The sequence below is a fragment of the Austrofundulus limnaeus genome, unplaced genomic scaffold (genome assembly GCF_001266775.1).
Source record: "Austrofundulus limnaeus strain Quisiro unplaced genomic scaffold, Austrofundulus_limnaeus-1.0 Scaffold198, whole genome shotgun sequence".
Lineage (NCBI taxonomy): Eukaryota > Metazoa > Chordata > Actinopteri > Cyprinodontiformes > Rivulidae > Austrofundulus > Austrofundulus limnaeus.
In genome coordinates this window covers 962,155-973,522 of record NW_013952600.1, presented here as the reverse complement: position 1 = coordinate 973,522, position 11,368 = coordinate 962,155, and the positions used below count along the sequence as shown (strand labels likewise).

General features: G+C 40.7%; 1 protein-coding gene across 4 annotated transcripts in view; it reads right to left on the bottom strand.

The window, feature by feature from the left end:
- Positions 1-3,621: 3,621 nt before the first annotated feature.
- Positions 3,622-11,368, bottom strand: part of tet3 (tet methylcytosine dioxygenase 3) — a 56,714-nt gene continuing 48,967 nt past the window's right edge. For all 4 annotated transcript variants that reach the window (XM_014018653.1, XM_014018654.1, XM_014018655.1 and 1 more), the window contains 3 exons: positions 10,680-10,817; positions 10,210-10,564; positions 3,622-10,017 (listed from right to left, as the gene is read on the bottom strand). In XM_014018653.1, coding sequence (XP_013874107.1) covers positions 8,144-10,017; positions 10,210-10,564; positions 10,680-10,817 — 2,367 coding nt within the window. In that variant the 3' untranslated portion in view covers positions 3,622-8,143. The remainder of the gene's footprint in view (positions 10,018-10,209; positions 10,565-10,679; positions 10,818-11,368) is intronic.

Sequence of the window (11,368 nt, the reverse complement as noted above, 5' to 3'; positions counted from 1 at the left end):
TATATATACACATACATACATACACGAGTTCAAAAAACTGTACAACTGAACTTCTATTCTGAATCTAAAGACTTCTGCACCCTATCAGGGAGCCTTTATGAAAGTCTATAAAGCTTGGAACAAATAGAAGTCCAATTGTTTCTTATTAAGTTTTTTTTTATCATGACCTGGATGACTGAGAATCTTCAGCCGCATTATAAATATAAAATTCAGCAGCACGGTGSCTCAGTTGGTAGAGCTTTAGTCTTACACAAGTAGGTTGCTGGCTCCAATCCCAGCCTGGGACCTTTCTGGATGGTGTTTACATGTTCTCCCTGTGCATGAGTGGGTTTTCTCCAGATCAAGTTTCCTCTCACAGACTGAAGACATGCACCTTAGCTTCACTGGTACACACTGTACATCTTAAATAAATGCTTGTTTTGTTAATGATATTATTTTGAACACAATCATTTCTACTCTAGCAACTGAAAGTGGACCAGTTTGTCARGAACTCCCAGCCCACTTTTTCTCCAACATACTTTAAAGGTTAAAAGGATTTGAGTGGATTTTTATAAATAAGAAGTTAAATATATTCAGATGTGAGTAATATAATCAGACAGTAGTAGTTCATGATGTGCCCTCTGTCCTGATCCTCAACAACAGAATATCAGTCATAAAGTGATGTTTTTTAAGCAGCTGGACATGTTTGCCTCTCCYGTGCTGACCTTTGACCCCTGAAACTTTCGTTGGTTGTATTTTTTTAGTTGAATTTATGAAAGCTGGGAGCTCATTAGAGGGACCRAAGAGAGGTTTAGGAGTCAGTTTTCCTCAGCATGTTTGGTTCAGTTAAGTTTTTTTCCATCCAAACTGTGAAGCATGACATTCAAAATGAAGTCCTTTCACTTTGCCTTGTGTCATGAATTTGTCCTCCAAGAAAAACTAGTTGTGTGAACTTTGATAATGAGAACAAACTTTGAAGGATGTGGGTTTTTAGATGATCGTTTTACATTCCTCACTGCTTTAGAATAAAGTGGTTGTGCAGATTGTTGCACCAAACTGCAGAATCTGAATTCTGCTTGCCTCTTCAAGGATATGAAAAGTGAAGWTGGTGCTGAAAGTTTGTTGAGCAACGATCTCGGTAAGCAACRTTGACCTCTCTGTATGTGAACAATGATCTTTTGTTAGATTCGACTGGGCCAGCAAATCTGCAGCTGCACCACCCACCACTTTAACCTTAAGCATCCACAGTTTAATTTATTTTAAATATTAGAGCCGAACAAAAGCACAAGTCCTGCTTCCACCAGCAACCCTGCAGCTAAAATCACTGCTATCAATTTTGTCAGTCTAAGTTCTTATTAAAATATGAGGAAAAGTGCTCATAATGTTCAGATCAGGGTCTTTGATTGATCTGCAACTTATTTACAATTTTAAAGCTGACCCACTTTTAGAAAAAAAAATGTTTCTAACTTACGAAAAAAAAATATAGCAGCACAACTTTGATCTCTCATGTGTAAAATTAATTTATGTAGCTTTCTGGTGATCTGCACTAAGAGCATAAATTTGCAAAACTCAGTACAACTAAAACTTAGTGCCTAAAGGATTAGACTGGACTTCACCGTTATTCATCTTGTTCCAGGTTCAACAGAACCAAATTAGGTTTTAGTACCTCTTAAAATAACAAAATAASAAAATAAAAGAAAAATGCCTGCATCATATCCCCTGTAGCTTAATATCTGTAAATTTGACGAATTTGTAGCCGTTTTTGTCATTTAACTGTGGCGGCCATCTTGAATTGGATTGCCTCTAAATCAGGAGCGCCTAAACATTTTCCTCAAGAGGGCCAAAATGAGAATCTATTCAGGGCTGCGGGYCAAATGCASYAAYACAATACATAAAATACAAATACTTTTTTAGTAAAGTCCTTTATTYYTAACGATTAAGCTAGCAGCCAGTGTGGTGGCCCACTTTTGTTTTAGTCTGTGCGCTTGGAGAAAGTCTGTCATACTCTCAAGCAGCAAAGGYTCATGGGACATTTCATAAATTCATCAAATATGAGTTTTTGTGGCCTTATAAAGTGTGCAAATCTATGTTGTTAAATCAAATCTAAATATATCTTGTTGTTACTTGTATTTSAAGTTTAATTTTAATATTTCAAAGATRAAGTCAGTGTCATGATCTACATTACAGTATAGTTATTGGGCCAATGGATGAATTGACTGAGTGGAAATACTGTTTTCTACACAGGACRACAGGTTACAGCCTATACTGTCAACTGGTGGGCCAGATCAAATGGCTTGGTGGGGCCCGCGCTTTGGRCTCCTCTGCTCTAAATGTTAACAGTATTACATAGATGTACATTAAATGATTACTGTCTGAGCTTCACCTAAATTTGTTCACTAGTTTGTGAGCTATAGCAAACAGAACAGGCTGGTGCACATTAGTGTCACCATTTTAAGCAAATATCTCCCCATGTGTAGCACTGAGTAGCTATGATGCTCACACCAAATAGCTCAATATCTGAAAAACTGCCTGAGCTATCGTCATCTTCTTACGTTGCTTTTATCTACTTCCTGCTCTTAGCTAGTGACACTTTAGCTGTCCTTTCACTATGTTTTAGATTTTTATTAGCCTTGTGCTACATTTAGCTTTCAGCTAGCCTTTTGGTACGTTAGCTCTTAAYCTTTTTCTACTTCTTTTAGCAAACCTTGTGTTTTTTTAAGTTTGTTTTGACCTCTAGCAACTTATTTTCAGCTTTTTCAGCAAATTTCAACTCATTTAGCAATAACTGCATTTTAATGAATTATTGTCTTCAATTTTCCTTGGTTCAGTGAAGTAGCAATTAATCTTTTATGTTAATATCTATATAATGAAAGATTATWTATTTTATTATTTGTCTTCAACAGAGACCAATAATAAATATTGTACAGAAAACTATCACAGGCAAATACTGTATATTCATTAAATTTATTTTTGCTCCTCCTCTGGCTTCCCCCCCGTCAGTGTTTGGCTTTCAGAACACTGCGGCTCAGATATTTATCAACCTTTTATCAATGTGAGCACATGTCAAAGTGCTCATCCAGGCCTCCTAAAGCACTAAGTCAAATCTATAGAAAATTCATGCTCTGAACTTCTGCACGTCTTGCTCTCCCAGCTTCTTGGAAGTACATCTGTGTGTGATAATGGATTTAAAAGAAACACGGACTTGTAATCTAAGCTTGCAGAGGAAAAGGCAGGCCTTTCATACAGCAGACCTTGATCTTAGTTAAAAGCAGCAGGTTTGATTTATGAAAATATGTGCTTATTGCCATGAAAGCTAAAGGAAGCCTCCTCTCTCCAAGCTTTCCGACTTGTCAGTGCTCTTCCACTTCCCTCTCTCCTGTCAGGTGAGTGGTAAGGAAAGGAGAGTGAAGATGAGATTTTCAGTAATTGGTCGGCGCCTGAGCTGGAGCTTTCCAAAAGGGTCTCAAATCAGATCATTATGTTGAATTCACCGTGTGGTTTCTAATCAACCTGACCACACGGATCAGTGAAATGACTCCCTTTGGGCTCCAGATAGGTCTGAGTGCTGACTGTCTTTACTGCAACACGCTAATTAAAACCCAAACCAGTCCCTGCTCGTAATGAAGAGTTWGCCACAAWATGTTTCACTTTAATATTTTTATTTATCGCGCAACATAAAACAATATTGTGGGTTTTTTAACCACATACACTATGTATTCACATAATACACCATACAGCTACAAAGAGAGAGATAGAGACTGAACAAAAACACTTTTTTACATACTGCATCCTTGACATGAAAATAAAGAACCAAGAACAATTCCTACAACTCAAAAAAGAAATGTAGCTGCCACTTGTGTAGGTTCATTTTCATCTTTTTGTATGGGCCAGGGTCTAAATCTTTATTCCAAATTTTCAATATTCAGCAAATTAGATGATAACATTTCAACATTGGGCCATACATAATGAGATGCATTTTTTTCCTTTTTTTCCCCATTTTTTAATGTGGTTAAGAAAGACAAAATATACAAGATTTAAGAGAAAAGGGTTGGGGTGAGGATWTGAAGTGCATGACTAGGGAGAGGATGAGGGCGGCAGTACACAATTATGGAAATGTTCAAATATTTTAGCATTCAGCTAACATGTACATTTACAACATACTTAGAAGAAAAATCTAATGGTTCGGTACTCGCACTGTACCAGAAATAAAACCCAGATAACAGTCTTCATATAATTTGTTTCTACTTCTCATCCTAGTTTCAGTGACTTCAAGTATAACATGGAATGAACAGAGAGAGGATGTAATCAACCGTTGCCCTTGAACAAAGAGATGTACATTTGTAGCGTTGTAACAAAAGACTCGTCATAAAGTCAGCACCAGGGCAGCTTCCTAAACTTCAAAACTGCTCGAATCAAAACTAAAGTTTTCTTGATATTCAAGGAGCTCAGAAAAATATTTGTGGTTATCACTTATCCTTTGTGTTTTTCTTTTTTCTTCTTCCTTTTTCTCACTTTCACACAGTGAATTTTAAGGTGTAGCATCATAGCACCGGTTGTCCGACCCCCACCCCCAACATCCCCCATTTCTCAGTATGTGTTTTAAATAAACTCTCATGAGAACCAACAAGAAAAGGTGAGACATTTAGAAATGTACAAAGATTATAAGATATGTTGTACACGGTATCCTCAGCACCCTTTCTTACAGAAGTGTGTGTGTGACGTCGGACGTGTCCTGTGCTCAGTAAGTACAACAGACCCTGGCCACTGCACCGGTACAACTTCCTGTAAGCCGTGACGTGTGTGTTAAGTTGATGAAATACCATTAAAAGTTAAAAGAAATCCGATAACTTCCAAAGGGGTGTCGTGAGCAGTGAGCGTCCTTAAATATTAGCAAAGCTAGAGCAGACAATATTTATACAGACATCTAAACAAGCGGGGGAGGCAGTCTCACTTACATGATAGTCTAACACAAGTGGAAAAAGATTGGCAGGCTATACTGTMACTCACTAAAACATCACCTTAAATTCACCTCTGTGTTGTCAAAGTCATGAGGACACTGACAGGTTTTTCTTTTCTCAAGATGAAGCCATGATTATATGGGAAACAATCAAAGGTTTTTAAAAAAATCTCCATAATGATAGCACCTAGATACCTGTTGGAATTTAATGATAAATCTGTTGTAGAGGAGTATGGGACCTTCCTGAAATCAGCTTCTGTAAAATACCAACTGGTTTAGCTGTAGGGTTTTGAAAAGAGTAAGTAAATAAATGACATGTAAAAGAGTATTAAATGTGCTGGTAAGCGTGAGTCTATAAAAACAGCATTGATCATCTCATTTTATGTTTAAAAGTAAGTAAATGAGCATATTTCCTTAACTCAAATTACCATTTTGTTCATGGCTACAGGTTTAGACTTGTCTTTAAACACGTCACTGATAAYGTTATTCATTTGTGTTTAAGGTTGACGGAGTCTGTCATTGAGTTTTTGTAAAACTCTAAAAATTTAGACATTGTGTAGATGTAAAGTTTGAACAAGAGAACTGCAGAATGGGTTTGGTTTGGTATGTGGAGGGTGTACTGTCATCACATCATTGTGTGTCTGCCATTTACAGGTCAACAAGGGGTACAGTACTTAAAAAAGTAAAACAGCAGAGTTACTGAGCACAAGTTTTTACAACACGTTCAGATCAAGTGTTGCAAAGAGCTGTCTGAGACTTCAATACACTCCCGTCATCCATGGTTTAGTTACTATCCTCACCAGTTAAATAATCTTACCTAAATAGTTTAATATTTACATTTTTTTTATCTCTCTCTTGAGGAAATGAACAAAGAAAAAAAAACTAAGCTTCAAGTTGTCAATAATCKGCTCTTTCTTTTTGTCATTAAAATCAAGATTAAAAGTGCTTTTATAAATTTTTTCTTCTCTATGTACAATTTGTATTAGCTATATAAAAAGATGAAAAACGCAATAACATCAAAGACAATCATTATCATAATCACAATGTAGTAATAAATAAGAGTAAAAAAATATATAAAACAAAAGCAAGTTAAAATGAGTATGGGGAACCTAGAACACACGGGGGGCGGAGGGGGGAGACGTGCAGGATTTTCTGCCTTCAGTAGCAAGTTGTGATTGTGACCAGTGTCTCTACAGCCTGAGGTAGAGAGCTGGAGGCCTGTGGGAGAGCAGGGCGCTGAGCCAAACTACTACTCCTAGAGTCCTGTCATTTCCACACACACTGCAAGCAAACTATGTGACTAAAGTAAAAATGAGGACTCAAGTGGTGCTGTCAAGTAGTCCCTCACTTTGGTTTGTCTCTTTCACACACCGGTGTCAGTTCAGGTGAACCTCAGTCGCGTACACAAAGTGAGAGACTAATTGATTCGTATCTGCTCCCTGAAGCTACAGTAAGTTCTATGGTTCCTCTGTTGATGTGTTATGAGGAGAAGCGATGACTGRCTGTGCTTTCCTCGCTCTGGACAGTAGCCTTTCWATTTGATCCGCAACRATTWCTTCAACAAGAACCAGGTTTTAAGTCCAACAGCAAAGCTGCAACCCAAAGAGCAGCCACGTTAGCTAGGCTGGCTCTGTGGCAACAAGGTGCCTGTGGAAGGAAACGCCTCGCTCTGCTCAAAGATGACAGCACCATGCAGAGGAAGGAAGAGGGTCCTTCACGGTAAATCAAGTGTAGTAGGACAGCACCAGAGTGTGTGTGTGTTAGAAGCACCAAGAGCACTGCAGTCCCGACACTTTTCCTCTGCTGTAACCCAAGATCTGCTCAGATGCAGCTCTGGTCATATTTGATCCACGGTGGGACAGAGGTCGGCTTTGCCTTGAGCTGCTTTAGCGAGTCCCAGCTATGGTCAGCAGACAGGGTGAGATCCCCCTCTGCTGGCTGTGGGYGGCTAAAGCAGCAAAGCAAACGCTTCACTGGTTCAAGAACCATCTCAAGTGCRTGTTGAAAAAGAAGACACTGCTGCCCTCTAGAGCTTATGCTGGGAAGTACTGAGCCCTAATCAAAAGTTKTAGGAAGATAAAAAGAATTCCACCTGCTCCATGTCTGTGTAGTAACTGCACATCAAGAGATATCAGAAGCACAGTTTTCACCATGGAAGAAAACTGAGCAAAGAACAGCATTTTTCTACCCTTGTCTCTAGACAAATGTTCCTTCCCYGGATCTTAAAACAATAAAAACTGTTGTTCTGTTACCCCACCACCTATTTAAAATACAAGTATTTACTTGCCTGCAAACACTTCTTGAGCCAAACTGGAATAGAGCACCTAAATACTGCATCAAATGCAATGAAGAGTAGCGGACTAAGAACTGATCAGAGCCAGAGTTTGAGCACCAGTAGAAAGCTGGAGGAGTGCAGATAAGCAGGAGAAGCACATCATCTAGCCAAGAGACAGGCAATACTGTGGTTTACCTGCAGTCTGTTTTGATCTTGGCAACCAGTCTCTTTTTTCTATTATTATGATTGTTATTACATTTTTTTTATCATTCCTGTAAAACTTTTCTTAGATGTCAGTGATAACATGCTGAAAAACTAGGCTAAACTTCACACATTAACTTCTTTAAACAGACATGATTGTGTATTGTGTTCTTGATTTTCTGTCTGATTGAATAGATAATGGCTCCTCCTGTTAGTAGAGTTTTTCAACCAATAAGGAGAAAGAAATTTAAAAGCAGAAAAAAATGGGTTACAGTTTTCCAAATAAGTAAAAAGCAATGGTGACTCAGACTCGTCAATTAAAACAAAAACATGAACAAAAAACAATCACCTCAATAACATTATTAAAAACCAGCAATAAGAAAAACAAGTGTTCATTATAGTAATACCTGTAATAACAATGACAGTAACAAGAGCAATCATAATATTATTGATAATAATAGCAATTGGGATCATTAAAATTCTATAAACAAGAAAAAAAGCAATGGAGTTCCTCTCTGGGAATGAGAGAGAAAGAGCACCACAGGCAGCCCAAACCACTGCCTGACATGAGGTAAAACACAATGAAAATGTCCCTCCTCCATATGGACTGTGGAGAGGGGCAGGATGGAGAGATGCCAGACTGTGAAACAGCAAAAAGACATTCATCCTGCCTTCTACAGCCCTCCACTGCACCACTATGTTGCTTTCAGTCTTTCTGTGTCCATCAGGCCTCAGACGAAGTGACTGTAGGGCCCAGTGAGGCGAGTGAAGGCATAGGGAGACACTGTAACTACAGAGGTGGTGTAAAACGTGGAGGATAATCGTGTCACTGGCCCGACTTTCTTGTCTTTAGTTTGTCCAGGTCCTGGGCTGGAACCTGTGACTGTAGCACCCCATTTACGTTTCTTTCCGAGAGTCTTAATGTCCTCCTGGGAGAGACCGAGGAGAGCTGCTTCCTGCTGCCTCTGAAGCGCTCGCTCTGCCAGCAGCTTCATTTTGGCCTCCCACAGAGCCAGGCCGTGCATTGGCTGGTTGAGATTCTTGTGCTGGTAAAAGACCAGGGAGATGCGAGTGGGGTGGGAGCGATCGGGCTTTTTAAGCGGAGTAGTAGCATGTAGTTCCCGGCGAGCACATTCAATCAGGATGGAACCGTGAGCTGGTGCTACTGCTACACCACCAATGGTAGGATCCAAGAAGTTGTGTTCACTGTCAGACCATACCTCTTCCTCGTCTTCTTCATGGTGCTTGGAGCTCTCAACGTCACTCTCAGCCCGGCAGGGGTTGCAGTAGGCTTGATCTGATTGCTGCAGGGCATCAGGGAAGAGGCGACCCTCGGGAGCCGGGGAAGGAGTGCTRCCTGCCACTGAACCTCCACATGACTTCCAGGCTTTTTCTTGGAGCCCAAGGGGAGTGGAACACCGATTCTCCCCGGTTTTGGACCACATCTTGTCAGGGTAGGCTCCTGCAGGATTGCTGTGCTTTAAACCAGGGCTATATGCAGCAAGCCCTATGCCCCAAGCATTAGACTGAGGGCTCGGAGCAGGGCTGGCCCAGTGCCTAGGGGTGACTGAGCCTGGAGTGCCTGGGCCTGGAGTGCCAGAGCGTGGGGTGCCTGGGCCTGGAGTGCTTGGGCCTGGAGTGCCAGAGCGTGGGGTGCCTGGGCCTGGAGTCATTGGGTGTGGGGTAACTGAGCCTGAGTGAGAGGTGCCCGGCTGTGGTGTACCTGGATGAGAGGAAGCATGGCATGTGGAGCCTTGGTATAAGTTAGCCTGGAGTGCTGTGCCAGTGTGAGGGGACAGAGGTGGAGRAGAAGGTACTTGGATTGATGGATTGGAGGAAGCCATTGCTGGATTTGAACAAGGGAAGGATGTCCACTGCTGGGGAAAAGCAGATGACTGTCGCTGCTGGGAATGCTGGTGAAACTTATCCAAGTTCAAGGAAGAGACTTCTGGACTTTGTCTACGATTTAAATGGCCATCCCAGGTGGTAGGATTAATACTTCCATTCGGCTTGTACCCTATCCAGGCTGCAGGTTGGGGGGTGGTTCTTGATGTGTTGGCACCAGTCTGACTTGGCAACGCACCTTCATAGACTGGCACATCTAAAGGCTCCTGTTTGATGAGTGGAGTGCCTCTGTTGGAGGACTCAGAGGAGACAGAAGAAGGACGGGAAGGGTTGAATTCTGATAGTTGGGTGTATGCAYTGGGGCTGGATTGGGTGAGGTGCTCTGGGAGGTTGATAGAGGATAGAGACAGTCTGGCCTGAGAGCTCTGAAAGTCAGGCTTTTTGTCTACCTGAACAGGCTTACCTCCTGGTTTGGGCGAAGAACCATTTCGACCTTCATAGGTTCTCAATTTGCGTGGGAAAAGTGCATTGGGTGGGTAGTTGTAGTAACTATAGGGCATTGTGGGCAGACTGTGGTGGTAGCCATTCACTGTGTCAGCCGGAGAGGGCTGGCCTGCGGGGGAATGAGCTCCCCTTGCATAGTAGGCAGGATGTTGATAAATATTTTTGAAAGGGTCTGTTGCTTGCATGGGGTATCCATCCATTGATCCATTAAATGGCTCCATCTTGATGTTGGGCTTCACTTCCTGTTTTATAATTTCTGATTGTTCAAAACAGGAGAGAGATTARAATTAAATCAAGCATTCTATTACTGCTTTCAGTTATCTATTCTATTCTTAATTTTTTTTTTATCTTACTGTTAGGCATTTCAATTAAGGGAAAACAACAGTTGACCTCAACTGAAGTCRTTATAAATAACATGAAAACATAAAAATACAAGAGAATAACTAACCTTTGTTGCCTTTGAGATCAGCCGAACTAGAAATGCAGAGCTCAGCCTTGACCACAGTTTTTTCTGGGGTCTCCCCTGCCTGGTGCATGAGTTTGTTCTTCTTCTTCTCCGATGCTGCCTTCTTGGCTTCCAACCGACGCTGTCGACAGGATTTGGCAGGCTCTGGCAATTTGCGTACCTCACGACGGAAAGCCTGAAGCACCTGTATGGCTCCAGTCTTCATTTTGATGCGCTGGGCTTCTTCACTACCAAACTCATCAGTTTTTGATAATGTGTAAAGAGGCAATACATGGAGCTGCTCGTCGTCAGGGATTTCGCCTACTTTTCGGTTGTCTTCCTTGGTTAAAGTGCACACCTGACAAAGCAGGACAAGTGAAATGTACAACATTCTTTTCATTAAGCTTTTCTGCATTAAATTTTGAAGACTCACTCTAAAACAAAAGATTTTAGACAATGATGAGAAATCTTACCACTGTGCAGCCATTGTGGAGATTATGCTGGTCCTTATGAGCATGGGCACAGAAATCCATACAAGCAGTAATTCCAGAGAATGGACGGCCTTCCTTCAACCCCAACCTACAGTCTGGAGCTCGATGTTCTGCCTGGCACTAAATAATAGGACACAAAGAATTTCAAGACAGCTATAAATATGATTTCAATGTATTGGTACTTTTGTACAATGGAGTATTAGGGCCACACAACAAGATTTTTTTTCAATTATGAGATTAAATTCATAATATTATGAGAAAAAAGTCATAATATTCTAAAATTAAAGTCATTATACTACACCCTTTACAAGAAAAAGCATGCAGTTATGTTGAGCAACTTGTCGAGTTGTTCTTTAGTATTGCTTAAAATAAATCTTTTTTGCACATTAGCATCAAATTATCAGTAGCAGGACTTGGAAATTGTGCAAACAACTATTTGATAAACTGAAGCCGTATTGTAATTAATAGATGCATTGACAGATTTAGTCACGTAGCTAATTTGGATAAAAGCATTTTACACTAACAGTGACCCGAGTCATCATGGACTAGTTTTTAAACACAGAGAGAGGCATGACTGTCCAAAGCAGGTGTGGGGAAAATAAGGAGGAAATGAGGAATGGAAAATGGACACGTCATGTAAGATTATGACTTTTTTTCTCATAATATTATGA